General features: G+C 36.5%; 3 protein-coding genes across 4 annotated transcripts in view; all 3 read right to left on the reverse strand.

The window, feature by feature from the left end:
• Window positions 1–18,068, reverse strand: part of LOC134855165 (ras-related protein Rab-14-like) — a 108,397-nt gene that overhangs the window by 44,243 nt on the left and 46,086 nt on the right. The window contains exons 4-8 of one of the 2 annotated variants that reach the window (XM_063871582.1): window positions 17,955–18,063; window positions 16,767–16,902; window positions 16,362–16,480; window positions 15,987–16,055; window positions 13,061–14,478 (exon numbers count right to left, since the gene is read on the reverse strand). The exons of the other annotated variant lie outside the window; for it this stretch is intronic. Of the exons in view, the coding sequence (XP_063727652.1) occupies window positions 14,364–14,478; window positions 15,987–16,055; window positions 16,362–16,480; window positions 16,767–16,902; window positions 17,955–18,063 (548 nt within the window). The 3' untranslated portion in view covers window positions 13,061–14,363. Of the gene's footprint in view, window positions 1–13,060; window positions 14,479–15,986; window positions 16,056–16,361; window positions 16,481–16,766; window positions 16,903–17,954; window positions 18,064–18,068 lie in introns of those variants that run through there. 2 annotated transcript variants of the gene reach the window in all.
• LOC134855163 (transmembrane and ubiquitin-like domain-containing protein 1) overlaps window positions 1–18,068 on the reverse strand; it is a 66,261-nt gene that overhangs the window by 2,114 nt on the left and 46,079 nt on the right. The window contains exon 2 of the mRNA XM_063871579.1: window positions 1,235–1,416. Coding sequence (XP_063727649.1) covers window positions 1,235–1,411 — 177 coding nt within the window. The 5' untranslated portion in view covers window positions 1,412–1,416. The remainder of the gene's footprint in view (window positions 1–1,234; window positions 1,417–18,068) is intronic.
• Window positions 4,212–9,574, reverse strand: LOC134855162 (TAR DNA-binding protein 43-like). The gene is made up of 7 exons (XM_063871578.1): window positions 9,000–9,574; window positions 8,212–8,416; window positions 7,706–7,869; window positions 6,361–6,498; window positions 5,560–5,757; window positions 4,961–5,326; window positions 4,212–4,814 (listed from the first exon to the last, which is right to left on the reverse strand). Exons 1-7 carry the CDS (start codon window positions 9,168–9,170, stop codon window positions 4,389–4,391), a joined length of 1,668 nt encoding a protein of 555 aa, XP_063727648.1. The 5' UTR covers window positions 9,171–9,574; the 3' UTR covers window positions 4,212–4,388.

The raw sequence follows: 18,068 nt of genomic DNA on the forward strand, positions 1-18,068 counted from the left end.
CGTGTTGACAATGGAAATTCTTGTGACAAATAAACACAATGAAATGCTAGTTTAGGATGCATACGCATACTTCAACCTCGTGGCGATGATCTTTATCTAAATGCAATGGCCGTGTGTGCACTTTCCAAGAGAAGGTCACTATCATAAATGATCACAGTCATTTTCCCGATCCAGACGATAATGAAAAACGAAAAATCAGGACAGCTCTCAAAACAAGAGCAGTTGTTGCAGATGAGCCACCACATCAAACAATTCTTTCCGCCCAAGGAGACATCAACAGAGAGACTGCAGCAGCAATCTCAGGCTTTGCGGCTAACCAGAGGACGGTTAACAGAGCAAAACAAAAAAAACGCCCAGAATGCAGGAAGCCCAATCCTTAACTGATTTTGAACTGCCAGAATTGCTAAAAGTGACACACAGTGGCCAGTGTTTCCTTCATCTTGACTCTGGACCTAATGATACTAATCGAACAATGGTTTTCAACACTCTTCCAGGACTCGACCTTCTCAGTGGCGCTGATGATTGTTTCTGCGATGGCACCTTTTCTACAGCCCCTAATATGTTCTTTCAGATATACACCATCCAGGCATCAGCCGAGGGCATTCTGATTCGTATTGTGTATGCATTGCTTCCAGACAAGTAAGAAAAACCTATATTCACCTTTTGAGCGGCTTCGACATTGAACTTCCCAAACGAGCCACCATTTATTTCGAAATAGCGGTCAAAAATGCGTTAAATTCAATATCCAAAAATGTACAAATTCAATACTGATATTTCCATTTGAGCTAAAGCGTCTGGCGTCACATTCAGTCTGCTGGGAATACAAACAATTACAAACTAGATGTAGAATTCCGCGATCATGTCCGAATGCTGCTGAGTATCTCTTTCCTGCCAGTAAGCTATGTTACTACTGCTTTTGAAACCTCAGAAGACATGCCCTGAGACAGCCCACGCAATTTTCAATTACTTTGAGGACAATTTCGTTGGTCGACTCTCGGCGGCAAATGGAACTCGTCAAAACCCCAGATTTTACTTTGACAGCTGGAGTTGTCATCAACGTGTGATAACCCGGCGACCCAGAACCAACAATGCTGTTGAAGGTTGGAATAGCAACTTCGTTAAACTCGTGAACGGCAAGCACCCACCATTTACAAATAAATAGTCTATTAAGATTGCGTTTAGCTCTATATTAATTATTATACCGTTTTATTAATTAGTCTATTCTTTTAATTACCTGTATATCAGCATTGTTAAACGGCTGACTGCCACCTCCCCCTGTGCTCAACTGCAGATACAACAAAGGTCTGTCAGGTACATGTGTAGACAGCCAGACAAAGTATATGACCAACACTACCACTGTTGTGGTCAACAGTAGTGTCACCTCATCTCCAAATCCCTCAACTAACGTCATCACTTAAATCTGAAAAGGCTATCTGTTCTAATGTATTTTTTTTAATTCATTTATATCACAAATATTGCTTTTCAGATCCGAGCTTTTCCCGTTTTTCAGACTTTTATATCCAAATACTTACCCTGAAAAACAATCGAAAAAAAACAATCTGACTTCCATTGGAGTTTTGAACCCAAATTCTCCGAGAAGTAAATTATACATAGCCAACAGACATTTGGAAGTCAATAAACGCAAGTTAAAAAGAATAAAACGGACTTTTTGAAAACGACTTTTGAAATTCAAATTAAAATTTGAAATTCAAAGTAAAAGTAATAAATGTCCTAAAAACTCTTTTTAGGACATTTATTACTCTATAAACAATTTATTTTTCATTTTTTTTGACACAGATGCGAAATATTTTGACACTATGAAAATCAAACGGAAATCAAACGGAAAATCACGGAAATCAAACTATGAAAATCAAACGGAAAAAAAATTAAACAATCGTTTTTGTCAATAAAAACTGCAACAAAAGCCCAAAATATACGAAACAACATTGCCTGCACCATTAAAAACTCTACAAAGAGCTTTGCGAAAGCTACACAGAAGCCAACTTTTCAAAAAATAGTCCTTTCTGCGGAGCTAAGCTGACAAAATTAAGCAGTCAGACAATAATCTAAATTAGTCAAAATTTTCTATTTGCAAGAAAAACAGGTCTCAACTGGAATCGAACTCCCGGGCTTTGTCGTCTGTGTCAAGCATGGGGGTTACAGCAACTTGAAATAAAGCTGAACCATCGAGCTACGGGAAATAAGCCGACAGAAATAAACAGACGGATGATAATCCAAAAAAAGCACAAAAACTCTGGTTTGCAAAAAAGGGCGCGGCCAGATTCGAACCTCAAATCTTTTCCATCTCAAGCAGTTGATTTACCTCTACGGCAGATGCGCCAGATGGTTGATTGGATGTTAACTTATAAGTCCCAAGCGGTAACAAAGCAGAATAAACCTGAGCAGAAACCCCTTCATACTGAAAAGAAAGTCATAAAATTCTGAACTTAAAAAAATTGTTAAGTCTCTGTTCCCCTCAGAGCACATTCACGCGCTCAAAAAATTTTTCCGGACGTAACGAAGCAATAAGAGGACAATAAGCAGAAATTATTTAAACCGAAATTTATTAAGCCGATAAAAAAAGACGAGAAAAATGACAAAAAAAAGTTGTATCAAATTGAGCTGGTAAAAATACAAACAACGTGAAAAAACTAATTTCGATTCTGCCGGATTTCTAAAATGTTTAAAACAACTGCAGTGAAAATTGCTTACAAATAAAATAAACGATTCTTAGATGTTGCAACTAAGCCGACAAAACATGAGCAGACAAATAATAGGCCGAATTTTTTTGAGCTAGAACACTTATCGTTTGAAAGAAAACTAGTCTTAGTCAGATTCAAACACATGACCTTTGCCATACCAGGCGTATTCGTTATCACCAAGCTAAGTGTGCAAGCGACACTACAAAATTTAATTCATTATGAACCAAAGTACCACCAGGAGTCCAATGAGACCTGTGTACAAAGTCATTTACGGGTTAAAAAAAGTCCAGTACCCGATTGCAAAACTCTTTCTATCGCAAGGGCAAAAAAAACTAACCCAATTTGAGACAATTGATTCAATAGGTAAACTTGTTATTCCGCAGGAAATTTTAAAACTATAATCCAAATTCGAAATAAAAAGTTGATCACTTTTTCGTGACCTTAATACTATCGCTGTTCGATAGTGGAGCTTGCCTTTTTTTGACAACCGAAATGAACTGAATTTGAAAAAAATCAAAACGTGAAAAAGTAAAATTAAGCAACAATTTTTACACCGACTAAGAGCACATGAACAGAGCTACCATCTATGAAACTATCATTATATGGTACAAAATTTACCAATAAAAATCGAGTCTGAAAATGCCTGATTTCCTAATCTGCACTAAGTTGTGCATCGGCGTGAACACTTTCCCGAAGAATTTCTGCATGAACGTGAAGCATTCCCAGCGAGAATACTGAAATAATCAGTCTGAAAACTTAAATCTAAATTCACGTAAATCTAAATTCTGAAATCTAAATTCACCTGCTTCTTACTTTTCACGCGCTTTGACAAACTTAATGCAGCTGAGGAAATCAGACCCGGATTATTACAATAAGTCATCAGTAACATATATTGATAGTTCCAGAGGGTAGCTAATCATTAGCTCTTGGTCTAATTAAAAACTGTGTTGAAATGTGAGTCAAATTTGTCCACACTGGACACTGAAAACCGGTAATTTGGAGTAAAAAAACTGAATTTTTGCTAAATTTTGTCTGCTAGTGTATATCTGTGTAGCTATACAGTCTGAACTACGTTTATCGATTCTTAAAAATGCAAATTTAACAAGCAAAAAATTAACAGACAATTGAAAAAGGTGTCAACTTTTGTCTGCTATTTTTCGAGTGCTGTACAGAAAATCCGCGGTGCACTCGACTAAAATCAACAATTTTTAGAGAAAATCCCCACCCGCACACGTTAACAACTTGCCCAATTTTGTTGAAATTTTGCACAACTTTTCGTTAAAAATCACAAAATTGACAGAAAATGGGAGCTCGCGACTTCGTCGGTTGTTCTATGATTTCTTTCCACTAATTCCTTAGAATTTAAAATAACACTTGCTTCTATAGTGACAGAAATTACTGAGCTTCATTCCCAAACAAGACATCAACTTTTCCAGCACTTTTTCATCCTTCAATGTTAAAACACAAGCATGTTTTTATCATATAATGAATTTTCAATTATCTACAAAACTATAAATGACTTGGAGCAAACTTCATTAAACATTAAACTCTATCTCACAGACAAGACCGCTTTTTTGAGAACTTGAAAATAATAAAGACTGAAATATGGACTGCGACTCAAAAATTAAAACTACCATCAAGTTCATGGCGTATCTCGAACAATATACGCACAATTTTGAATCCAATTCAATACATATTATTATAGGGATCATGGGGCGGAGACCTGTAGGGGTTTGTCATAGCAACTGTAGGATATCGATAAGCTCCTCCTCCGTGCGAATAGTGAGGTGCAGGTGCACCACCGTGCGAAGCGTGCACATTGGCACTGCTGTGAGAAAGCCTGAACGAATGGCCATCATAAGATGTGTTCATGCGACTAGTCATTGGCGGCGGCGGAAGTGTAGAAGGATGATGTAGCGGTGGCACCCCCATGCTACCAGAAGACATGGCAGGGAAATTTTGAGTGGCCGCATTGAACGTTCCAGTTGACATCGCAGTTGCCATCATTTTTGCCATTGCTGTCAGCATTTCTTGGCCAAACACGCCAGGGTCCGTATGTGCTGCGGGACGTTGTTGCGGGATAGGCGCAGAAGGTCCCGCTGGACTCATAGGCTTCAACAAAAAATACAAGCTTCGTAAAAATTGAAATCAACTAAAAACATGATTGGTTGGTGAAAAGTATGCGAGCGACACTATGCTAAAAACTGGCTTAAGATAGTCAACGAAACTTTTCAAGTTTTTGTAAAACATTTTTTCACCTGATGGTTTATCGGGGGCAATGGAGGTGGTTGCGGCTGGTAACTTCGTTTCACCGCTACTCCAGCCGGAGCCTCGTTGGACGAGCTGTGTTGCATGGGACTTGGAACCGAGTAGCCATCGTATGGACTAGGTGGTGCGAATTTGGGTTCCGAGTAGGAGGGCTGATGATGGTGGTAAGGAGACAACTGCTGTTCCTCGTGGTGATGAGAAGAAGGATTGTACGAATACTGATTCGGAGAGTTGTGGGGGTGCAAGTATGGTGTTGAATTGGGGTAGTTATGGCTAGTGGGGGGAAGAGGTGGCTGATTTGGTGACTGTTTGGCTTTATCTACTGGCTCTGCCGGTCTGACAACTATGTGAGTTTGCTGAAACAGTAAAAAGATCTATCGAGAGAAATTAACAGTCATATGCGGCATTGAACCAAATTTCAATATACTCAGATTGCTGACTTCACTGGAAGATACTGAACAGACTTCACAATAAAAAAGACTTCGTTTTTTGAAACTCTTTTAATTGACAGGTAAAACTGTTCCAAATATTGTCAACTTGTTTTGGTTTTTATTAACTGCTTCTCAAAAAATAACTTATTTTTATCAACCTTGAGGTAATGTGCTTTATGCATCAAAGCTTTCTCGGCCGAAACACTCTCCTCAAAAGTGACAAATCCGTACTGCTTCCTCCCTGCATCGAAGAACACTTCACTCACTGGGCCAAACTGCTCAAAGTGTTCAGTGAGATCTTCTTTGGTGATTCTGCAGGTGAGGCGACCCACAAACACTTTGCACAGCTCTGGCGCCTGAAATATAGATCAGTTCAACGATCCGGCAGATGTTCGACAAACCACTATATCTTGAAGCCGAAATTACATGAGAATTCTGTAACAATCGCATAACAGTGACAATTTTCCATCAAAAACTTTAATTTTTGGTTTGCTGTTCGGTTTTTCACCTTTTTTTCAGCTAGTCGGTTTTCCACAAACAATGAAAAAATGATATTATCAAAAACACATGCACTTTTCCCGATTGACAAATGTCTTTGAAGAGCTTGAAACAATTGAATTAGATAAGGGGATTAGTGGTGAAGTGGTTACGTCTCCGCATCTCAATCGAAAGGTCGGATGTTCGAGGCCCAGCATAATCCGTGCTCGTTGCTTGTGGGTGAGGCATTACCCAGCCCAAAAAATTACATGTAATTCTTAAGCAGGGGAACAACAGCGGTTCTCCGTGATGAGCTAAACATCAGTCTTTTCCCTCGTGGAAAAATGGTCTAAATAAATTAATATAAATATAGGCTCTTTTCCACCCCACATTTGAATTTCAGTTCTGAAAAACTATTTTTAAGTTGTCATAATGTGGTAAAAAAAAGCCTTAATATATCGCTTTTATCATTTTAGACTCGCCTGAGATGCCGGTTTTTTCACGTGAACTTTTCTGCCGTCAATTACGAAATGACACCCATTCATCCTCTTCTGGTCTTCGTAATTCACAAAACGGATAAATGCGAAACCCCTTGATTCTCCAGATGCATTTTTCATTATCTAAACAAGCTCACAATTACATTCTTTTTAAGCTAATTTTCAAACTCGATTGCTTTGCCACGGAGCTCGCATTCTTGTTAGGTGGCACTCTTTGCTCCGACGCTGCATTGTCCACTTGCCCTGAAACAAATCAAAAATTAGATATTCGCAAAGCTAGATCACATTCAAAGCAGGATGGCATTGTTTCTAATTTTTCATTTCCATTTTTGTAAATCCATTTCTTTGATGCATCTTTAAGAACAGTCCAAGAGTGCTAACACAAAAAAGCTGGTACAAATTACTTAGGAAACTATATCCACTTATTTGACACACTTCAAAACCCCAGCGAAGAAAATTCCGTCAAATGTCTTTAAAATTAATGATCTTCTGAAAAGATGTGCAAATGAATAAGAAAGCGGGCGCATGATTCCCTGAAATGATTTTGAATACATTGAAAATGTCACTAACTGTTTTGAGGCTGAAGCAGTTTGGAGAACGCAGCATCACACAGCATATTTATTTTCAGCAAAAATAAACCAGCGACAGTCAATCAAATATATCTATTACGATTCTCTTTGACCTATACTAATACATACAGCAGAAACATGAAAAAAACAGAATCTGAAATTAAACCGAAGTTGACAAAAATGAAATGCGGATACCAACTTTTCGAAAATACAGCATCTGTACAGCAACATTCAAAATTACAGTGAATAATCAAACGAATAGATCTTGATGACGAAGAAAAAAATTTAAAATTAGCAAACTGAAGTATTTAACTAATTAACGGAATCAGCGGGTCTAAGTGCTAGCTCAAAAAGAAGCTGGCACAAAAGTAAAATGAATCCGCGCCAAGCAGTCAAGTTCATTATATAATAATAAGGAAAAACTGAAGAATACTATAACCCAAAAAAGTATTCACATCCATCCCATTCAGTTCAGACAGATTGACATTGGAGATAATTACTGTTAAGTACAGACGACATAACTAGATGTTTAACAAGCAAGCCATCATCTCAAAGCAAAACTTCGTAAGGAATGGTAGCAGTCTATTAAATTTCAAGATTGAAAAAATATTCAAGGCTTTTCTCACTACACTATCAATTCCAAGAAGAGGGTAGAAAAGGAGGGTGGATGACGATGATGATGAAAATATTCCATCTCAATTTACAGAACAAAAGAGTATGAAATGAACAGATTCAAGAGAACAGTCAACGTTGCCACTCACTTGAGCAAATGCGATCTCGCCGTGCTTGGAGAAATAGTCCACCAAATTCTCCTTGGTGTAGTGGTAGGGCAGATTCAACACTACCAGATCAGACAATTGAGTGGTGGGTCTTTTCGTCTTGGACACCTCTGCTTGAGCACTATCTTCCATCTTGCGCTTGTTATCTAAATTATAGCACACATTATCCCTCCAAAACTGCTACAAAAGTTAATGTTGCCTAGAGTCATAGTGACAATGCCCAGATGAGTTTAATGATAAAAATTAACTCAAACCAGTCATAAAAGAAGGACGCCTCAGTCACCATAGTATCTGAAATATTTTTATCGGGTGAGCTAACAACCGAAGGCATTTCTGATTAGGCCATTACCAATCGCCATGCCTTGATTAAATAAAAACGCCTCTGTCCATTTTTTAGATTTGTAACGTAGCGTGCCGATGTCGCTTCTCTTCCCCAAAATGAGGTTTATTAAGTCATTACAGTTATCCAAATACGCAAACTAACTCACCTGTTTGTGTTTTTACAGTGTTCACCAAGTACACCACATCCCCCCACCCTCCCTCAGCAGGGGGATAGAGGACCCCTTCTGCCAGCCGGACTCCTCGGAAGGACCTGTTGGACGCTGTGGGGTTTCGGAACTTGAGCCCGACTGCCGATGGGAACTGGGACTGGACTGAAGTGAGAAGAAGGCCTCCGTCGTGTTCAAGTGGGACCTGAATATTATCAGTACTATTGTTTCACTCATGCGGTTCCTTAAGTTCAAGGCTTATGGTTTACTACGAACTTTACTACGCAGGATTCAGGTTAAATGGATAGAAATTGTAACATTTTTCTACAACAGAGCTCGCTCTTTTACCTCAATTTTTATTCGTATTTGTTCCGACTATTGAAAAGTGGGAAGAACTTTATATTCGAGTGTGTTTTAGTTTTTGTTGTTTTCCTCGCAAAATCAAGTACCACAAACAATTATCGGAATGAGTCAAGTGATATGTCATATTGAAGCATTTTCAGTTGATTCGATGCGGTCGACATTATTTCAATTTTTGTCTAATTTCGAGGATTAAAGCAAGCAAGCAGGCTTGTGATAGGCTTATATTGGTTATTTTAAAACTTAACTAATAAAATAACTATTACTTGGTTTTACTCAAGTGAAATTAGTTATCGAAAATGCTTTTAAAGCCCTCTTGGGAACAAAACTTTAAAAACGAATCAAAAAAAGTTTCAGCAAAAATTAGTTTAAAAGATTTTCATATTTTTTCTATTTCTGTTTTATAGGAACAAAATGAAACTACTCACTTCGATTGGATCTTCGCCTTCTGATTCGGCCACTGCAACATATGCACCACTGCTGCCGTTGTTGTTGTTCTCCCTTGTTGAGGAGTCAACTTCTGCTTCAGCTTCCGCCTCAGTCTTCAAATCACCACTACTGCCACTGCCACAATCCACCACCTCTTCCTCCCTCGACATGATCAAACGACACACACCCTTCAGTACTGATCCGCTAACAGATCGCTTCAGTTATGTTTGATGAATGAAGTCACTTCTAACACTTCAGAGAGATGGAATAGGCAAACTGATTCTGGAAAGACATTCACTCATTCAAGCCAGCAAAAAGCATAATTTGCAGCTAAGAACCGAAAACGAGTACGGATCATTATGGTCCTCAAACAAACAATCTTTCGGCTACTGCTAAATGATAAAAATTTCGTATAATAAAACATCAATTGAACCCCTTGACGCTGGGCAACATCAGTTTCGAATGCTTTGAGAGCGAATTTTGAGAGCGAAATTAGATTGCGCATTATCTAGTTCAAACATTCAATTTTCAAACTTCTTTGACAATATTTTTTCATTGATTCAGACAGTTGGAAAAGAACCAATTAACGCAAATAAACCAAAAAAAAATACTAGTTTGCTTTTTAAAAAACTTTTAAATTTCAATGATATATGCATATACCCTTACAATCTTTGAATTTCAAGAACAGTTTAAATGACACTTTTGATTTAAAAAAAAAGCTTTTTTTGATAAAATTAACCCAAATTGAGAAAACTGTATCAATAGGTAAATTTTTTATTCCGCAGGAAAGTTTGAAAATTTAAATCCCCTGTCAAAACTAGAGTTCGATATCAAAATTTTGTGGCCTTTACACTTTTGCTGCTCGATAATGAAGTTTACCTTCCTTTTAACAACAGAAACGCACTGAGCTTGAAAAGAAAACAAAGGTCAATCCGCAAAAAAAACCAATTTGAGCGTGAACAATTTTTAAGCCTTAACAGAAAAAAATCAACTAGACCTAGATAAGAGTATTCATTACGATCATGACTCCTAACCAGACAAATCGGTTGCTGTGAAAGCAGCACAGAATGTTTCGACCAAATTGACAAATGAAAATTAATTTAGAATTTAATTTTTGCATTTTTGTTGTCTTTACTTTCCGTGGTTTTTTCGACGGCGAATGAAAAAGTTAAAACATGCAAGAGGCCAGTATCGTCAGCTTAATCTAATTTAGTCCAAAAATCGATTCAAAAAATCCATAAAAAAAACTTTTTCTGGAACACTGAAAGAATTGAAATTAACAATAATTGTGACATTAGGCTAAAATTAATTATTGGCAGTATCCGTTTCAGTCAAAAAATCTAAACGAGGTTGATTAATCTATATCTGCTCATTTCGACGTCGGAAATTAATTTTTCAATTTATTTTAGGACGTGAGTAATTTGCACAAAAACCGTAATATTCCGAAAAGCACTGTTCAATCACCGATAATGTAAGCAAATCATACCCCATTATCTATAAACCTTTCAGGTATCAGCTTTGCTTTTTTGTCTGTGCATTTTTACTCTGAAAACTGTGTTACACATATTTTTGAGTAACGAATTTTTTGAAGGTTATAATTAGTAGAAAGGAAATCGGGCAGTCAAAATAAATTAAAATGAAAAGTCTGCCAATTCTGGAAATATTTCACGTACAACTTTGAACTGTCAGGTATCCTTCCCCTCTACCTGAAAATAAGGGTTTTGCTTGCGAAAACTTTCTCAAATAGAACGATTGCTCTTTTGAATTCATTCTGGCTATCCAAAATTGTTTTGCAAATCTCTATAGCATTAAGTTGGAACATAGCGAACAGACAGTTGGAAAAGAGTCAATGACATTCGAAAATTCAAGAAAAATACAGATGGCCTTAAAGCTCTTCGAAATTCTAGAACAATTCATGATTGACATTTTTGATAAAAATCAATCAATTTGAGAAAACTAGATCATTCGGTAAAATGTTTATTTCGTTGGGAAATATGAAATATAATTTCCAATTTCGAAATCAATAAGGTTTTTCGAGACCTTCACGCTTTCGCTGTTCGATATTGGAGTTAGCCTTTCTTTCAACAAAGGAAATGAACTGGTCTTAAAAAAAATCAACTCAAACCGCGAAAAAGTAAATCTGAGATTCAAAATAATTAAAATTTTCTTGTAAAAAACGAAAAAAAATCATCACGACCCATATAAAAGTTTGCACTACGTTCATCGACGCCTTAACAGAAAAAACTAAATTTTGCACTTTCACAAACTTTTGAATCACAAATTCTGTCTATAAAATTAGCGTTTGTAAAGATAAGCTTCCAAAAGTAAATCATTTGCTCTCTTTTATCAATGTATATTACAACTTTCCGAAACTTTCTTATGAACAATTAATCGAACGCTTTAATTTTTGAAAAAGAACTCCGACTCAAATTGAAAGACTTTGAAATTGCACTGAAACTGAAATTGCATAGGCAATCAAAGATTGTAAAAGAGTAATGAACGCAAGTAAACATTGAAAAAAAAAACACTGTAAAATCTTTCGAATTTCAAACTTTCGAAATTCAAAGAAAAAACAAGAAGCCCTTCAAGCTGTTGAATTTCTATAAGGATTTACGATTGGTGATAACATAACCCAACTTGAGAAAACTGGTTCAACAGGTTTTTACACAGAGGCGAAGTTACACAGAGACGCTACTGGGAAAAAGCGTCTCTGATTTCACAGACGCTGCTGGGAAAAACTGAATGAGTAAAACTTCGAGTCTACAAAATTTCCTAAGTGACACAAGCCAATTATGACGCATTAGTAACACCAGTTAATTTGAACACATTTTGTCGGAACAGTTGCATCGCAACAATATTTGCGACTTAGGTTGAAACAAAAAGAGAGTTCATACTAGAACAATAAATAAGCTTGTGTAATTATTCCGCTGAAAATCTATAAAATAAATTTCACTTTCCAAACAAGAAATCGTTCACGTTTTTCGCGCCATTTCCACGTTTGTATTTGGAGAGCGCTCTTTACGTCACTTTCAGCAGATGAATTTCAATTGAACTCAACAAATGCGCATATATCTTAGTGCATTCATAAATGCATCAATATGTATGAATGCACATCTGTAGTTATTAGAGCATTTTAACTTTTTCCTGAAAAAAAATCACCAAGACCTTTATAAGAATCTTCACTTCGCTCATTACTCTTAATAAATTTCTAAATGGCATTTCAAACATCCAGAGCAATGCAAAAAGATCGCGTTATCGCAATTATGTGCATGTGAAAACTACCACTCAAAACAAGTTTCGTTCAAAAATTTGGTGGTCACAGTTTTTCCGCGTCACTCGTACATATTTGCTGTTCCCAAGTCTTCAACCATCAATTTCAAACAAAAACCAAATATATACCCTTTACACATAAGCGAAGCTGCATTTGGGTAAAACAAACGAGAAAACGGCGAAAATATATCTAAAAAGCAAAAGTAGAAAAAAAAGAAATTTACAACTGATAAAAAAACTTCTGAGCGGAATCGAATATAACACAACGCTAGCTAGCTGACTTGTATAATCACATTATTGAAGAAAATACGCCGACAGTAAACAGTATCGCGAAACTTGATAGAAACCGTTGACTGATTTTTTTTTTAATTTAAGACGTTGTTTTCTTAAATGGTTTTAATCTATACAAACGGTTTCATAAAATCATAACTTTGACAAAAATGTTGTTGAGATTTTTATTGAAAAACGAACTGTTGCTATGATAACGGCCAAAAACTGACTGAAAAACTAAGAAACCGCTCATCACAGCAAGTGCATTTCCATCAAATATATACTGTAAGATATTATGAATTACGCATTAGCACTACAGACGATAGATAACGATATATTGCCCCTAAAACTTAAAAAAAAAACATTTTTGCATGATAATAATAAGGCAAACAAGCCAGATGCAAACCATATCAATTCGGTTTTAAAATTTAGTTTTTGAAGTTAAAATAGCCACAGTGGCAACAAAATTCAGTATGCAACCTACAAGTGTAATCTATCGCCGTTTCATGTTATGAAGTAATCAATATTGAGAGATGAAATTGAAATAATAATCTACTCGAGTTATCAATTGGCGGTTTCTTTTCACGTATGGTACATTTTTTATAAATTAAGCAGACAGAAATTATACATGAGGAAACATTTCGACGCTTTTCATTGATAAGGATTTTAATAATTACACCGTTGAAATTAATTAATTGTTTTGAATGATGGGGATCAAACTTTGGGTTCACATTTTTGATACTTTGAATTTCAATATAAGATCTTGTATCAAAAGACGATCAAAACCTGGACCAACTTTGTACATCAAGCACCTTTCTCGTTCAAACATTTTGTGTGACATTAAGTGGCTTCAACTTAGCAACAAAAACAAGACAACAGGCAAAATAGATATTTTGAGACCATGCGGCTAAGCTTCCTGAAAACAAAATTCCGTTGTTTTTCTATTTATTTTCAAATAACAAGCTAAAAAAATAAGAAAGCTCAGGCTGCGCAAATTGCAGGAATGACGGCGAGCGAACATGTGGAAATAATTTGATTTTAAATGCATTCATTTGTAAAATGAAATTGAGAAACTTCACAAAGTTAAATTAGAAATCGCATTTTATCTTCTTGGGTTCTTAGCAGACAAAAATGTGACTAATTAGTTTATTTGGACTCATTGTTATTGTTTTAAAATAAATTCAAGCGCCTCATATCTCCACAATGTTTTCCTGGTTTTCCCCTTTTTTCGTTTTAAACCCAATTCATATTCGACCATCAGAGCCGCTAATTCATTTCATTTAAGAGAAAAGGTAACTAAATTTGTTTGATTCAATGAGCAAATTAGTCCAGAAAAGTCAGTTTGTGTCGATGTGAAATGAAACATCAGAATAGTTAGATACACAATTCAGAATTCTCTATGGTCCATATGAGAATTGTCATAAATAAACTATACACATGTAGGTAAATAGACACTGATGGGCGTTAAGCAGAAAGTAACATCTATCGATCAGCAGTACAGCTTCACGAGTATGCTTATAGTAACGTAATTTCATCAAAACTGAGTCACAATAACGAACAAAAAGCAATCAAAAAGTCATTAAAGCCGCATGTGGTTAAAAACACTACAATCTATTTTTATCAATTTGAAATTTAGAGTATATTTCATATAGGATATAAATGGAGTGGCTTATTTATTGATAAACCACCAAGGGCTTTGGAAGGGTTGCATCGTTTGTCAAAAGTAACTTATTTTGAAAAATGAATTAATGTAGAATTTGTACTATTCGGGGGAATTGTGTTGTCATATTGTTGATATTGGTGTTAGTTTGTTTTGCTGTTGTCTATCTACATATGCAACCTGATGTCTTCGCGCCCTCCTCTTGCCCTGCGGGTTTTCTGAGGTCTGGTCGGTTGTTTCTGGACTGGATTCCACTGTCCACGGCATTTAAGTCCAAACTAAAAGAAGCATCAGTTAGACGGAGAGATGTAGTTCAGTCATTTTTATTCTAATTCCTCACAAAAAAACCATCACCTTAAATTAACACTTGCAAAGCTTTACACAAAGGCGAAGCAGAGCTTCGCATCACTTGCAATACAAAAGTATAACAAAAGCATACAAAAAACTTCCAGTCTAATTTCGAGCGAGAAAGCAAAAACTCGCTTTACTTGCTCGAAATTAGACACAGAGATGAAGCGGATCTTATCATCTTTTGCGATACCACAAAAATAGCATTTCAAGCTAGCAGACAGGATGGGAAAGGAGCCACTAAGTCCAAAGAAAAAAAAAGAAAATTTTCGAAGAAACCACAACTAAGCTGTCTTTTCAGATCGAATTCAGATCGAAAAAAATCAGATCGAAAAAAAATGTTGTCACTAAAAAACTGTGAGCTATAAATTCTATTTTGAGATTTTTAACGTTTTGGGCAACCCAGAAGAAAATATAAAAATTATGCTTCCCTCGAACAACCCAAAATTAGGTTAGTAAGCCAATAAAACATCAGCAAAAATCATTTAGGCCGATAACATTTTTAAGCAAAAACGAAAATAAACAAATATACAAATTCAACGCTACTAGAATTACAAAATGCAGGAGTAAATGAAACACAGAGGCGAAGCTGCGCTTTGGAAACACAAGCGAGATACATGCAACAAAGAGCTCTAAAAGGCAAAACAAAGTGAAATCAGATTAAAAATACACATTGAAAAAATTTTGTTGAGGTTACAGTATCATGTTCTCACATCGGCTCTATGGCCGCTTCTAATTTTAGTAACCCGAGTGTGAACATCAGCCTAACACCAAAGAGGCAACTAATTTCTATCAAATTGCGAATGTTGTACCGCAAAAAATCGACAAAAAAAACTGTTTTAATGTTCCGGGCTTGAATATCCGACCTATTGATTAGGAGTCTGACGTCTTTGCATCTGCGCCACGGTCGCTTGGAAGTAAAATACTGGCCCAGCTGATGCTGGGTCTACCTGTTCTAGTATTTATAATCATATATTGTAATGATACGAAAATGCGAAAATTTTACTTTACGCTTAACTCCGCTTGTGTAACATAAAAGCAACTACAATGAAAACTACATGCTGCAAAAAAATTGTGGCAACTAAGCCAACAAAACAAACGCCGAGAAATAATAAGCCGACAATGTTTTCGGATCGGAATATTGCCCGTTTGAGAAAAAAAACAGGTCCTGTTCAGATTCGAACACAGGACCTTTGCCGTCCCAGACGTATTCGTTACTTTCAGACTAAACATGCCGAAGACGCTCAAAAACTGAATTCATTACGAGCCAAGAGACCAAGTGATAGTTAAACAAGTTGTAAACCCGAAAAAAGTTAATATTCCGATTTGATAATGCTTTCTAATCGCAAGCGTAAACAAAACTCAATAAATTCCGACCAATTTTCCACGATACTCGGACCACTTTTTCAAACTTATAAATGAAGTTCGAATCACATACCTTCCATCCAAAATGGTCTGGTAGATTTTCTTTGCAGTTTCAATGAAAGCATCTTCCACACATTCACCCCTGCAACAAACATTCCAGTCATTTCAGAACAACCAAATTTGAGTGACATTCAAATCTTACAACTGTTTTTCTCAAACATTCATATGGAACCCAAGTTCTTTACTGCACGCTTCATGATACATACATGTTGCTTAAGGGTCAGACTACCGAGCCCAGCTCAGAAAAACAATAAGAGAAAATTGCATGTAGTTTTCCGTGAAGAGCTGAACAGCTTCTATTTCGGTCTCTTTCCTCATTATGGATAAATACTCGTATCCGAACTCAGAGTAGTGTTCTAAAAAGTGTACTGATTGATTGCTTGCTTACGTCTTGGCGCTGGTCTCAATAAACAGGAGTCCGTTCTCATCCGCAAACTGTTTCGCCTCCTCGTAAGTCACGTCTCTGCTCTCATTCAAATCACTCTTGTTCCCAATCAAAAATATCACCTGCAACAAACACACAACCAACAATTCATGATTACTTGTTACATGATTCATGATTGGCTTTTTTACAGACCAAAATGCTAGTTTTCAACATTGCACAAATGAGAAAACGTCATAGCTGAAACAAAGAAAACCTTCTCACTGCTAGTAGTGCCCACAAACAAGTTCTCTATATAATTCCAGAAATCATTATTTGTGAGCAACAGGAAACATCTTTCTTATTATGTGCAGAAGAGGGCAATTGCACTACAAAATGAAAGCGACAATTGAGAGAGAAGTGTTCTGTTACAGTGTTTGGGTTGGTGAGATTTCTGGCGTCTGATAGCCAGCTGTTGAGGTGGTTGTAAGTGCTTCTCCTTGTGATGTCATACACCATGAGTGCACCGGCTGCTCCCCTGTAGTAACTGCGAGTCACTGCTCGGAACCTACGCCCAAACACACAACACCATTAGCTACGTACAGCCTAATAGTATCACCCTCTGGATACATATAACAAACAAGGATAGCAGGTTAATTTGCAAATAGCACAGACTGTTCAGACCTGTCTCGAAAAAAAGTAGAATCTTCCGCACTGAAAATTCCGACCAGTCTTGAAATAGCACAGAATGTTCCGACCAGTCTTGAAAAAAAATAGTTTCTTTTTTTTTCTGGGTGGCGTGATAAAAGGATGTGAACAAAACACTAGAGCTTAGGCATATTCGACAATCATCGTAAAATAGGCCAATTGGAAAACAGATATTGTATAAAATCACTAGAAAGAAAAACGTTTTTTCTAATTTTTTTTGCAGAACTTTGATTTTTTTATTACCAAAATGGCGCTGAAAACTGCAAAAACTAACTTTAATGGAATAAAACTAAGATTTCACGTGTAATTTAGTTTTCAAGTTTTCAAGCTATTGTAAGCCTGCACGCTCACAAAAAACACGTACATCAGAAAATTCCTGGTGGTACCTGATTTGTGGTACTTATTTGTGGTACCTGATTTTGCGTGGGAAAAAAAACTAAAACACACCCGAATACAAAGTTCCTCTACATTTTTCAAATGGTCGGAACAAAAAGAAAACCCCTCAAGATAATGCTAGTTACATTATAGTACATTTGTGTTTCGTAACACGCACCTCTTCAAAACATATTTATTATAAAGCAATATATTTTGAAAGGCATCCACCGAATTATCGGCTAAATTTTTAATTTTGAGTGCATTTAAACCATATAAAATAACATTCAATTCATTTCGAGAACAGAAGCCTTGAGAATTACTTTCATGAACTCGACTCGATAAATTCAGATTTAGTCACCATCTATTGAAGTACATGAGAAGTGACGAGAATAGACTATTCGGTCATTGAGAGATGACTGAGATGGAGCGTCGAATTTAAAGAATTATTAGACTTGATAAATCAAATCAATGAGGTTCAACAACAATGAACAATGATAGAGATTGTTTCTTTGATTGATCCATTCGATTGCAGCCTACCTCTCCTGTCCCGCTGTGTCCCAAATCTGCAGTTTGATCTTCTGGCCAGACACTTCTATGATTCTAGTGCCAAACTCCACCCCAATCGTGTGTGGACAGTCGGACATGACTAAA

The sequence above is a fragment of the Symsagittifera roscoffensis genome, chromosome 10 (assembly GCF_963678635.1).
Source record: "Symsagittifera roscoffensis chromosome 10, txSymRosc1.1, whole genome shotgun sequence".
Classification (NCBI taxonomy): domain Eukaryota; kingdom Metazoa; phylum Xenacoelomorpha; order Acoela; family Convolutidae; genus Symsagittifera; species Symsagittifera roscoffensis.

Excerpts from the sequence above, each read along its gene's own strand:
- LOC134855162 (XM_063871578.1), bottom strand. The coding sequence starts at position 9,170 with ATGTCGAGGGAGGAAGAGGTGGTGGATTGTGGCAGTGGCAGTAGTGGT. Across the intron at positions 8,417-8,999 it reads AAGGCGAAGATCCAATCGAA|GTCCCACTTGAACACGACGG; the intron begins GTGAGTAGTTTC and ends GATAATATTCAG. Across the intron at positions 5,327-5,559 it reads ATAAAGCACATTACCTCAAG|CAAACTCACATAGTTGTCAG; the intron begins GTTGATAAAAAT and ends TTACTGTTTCAG.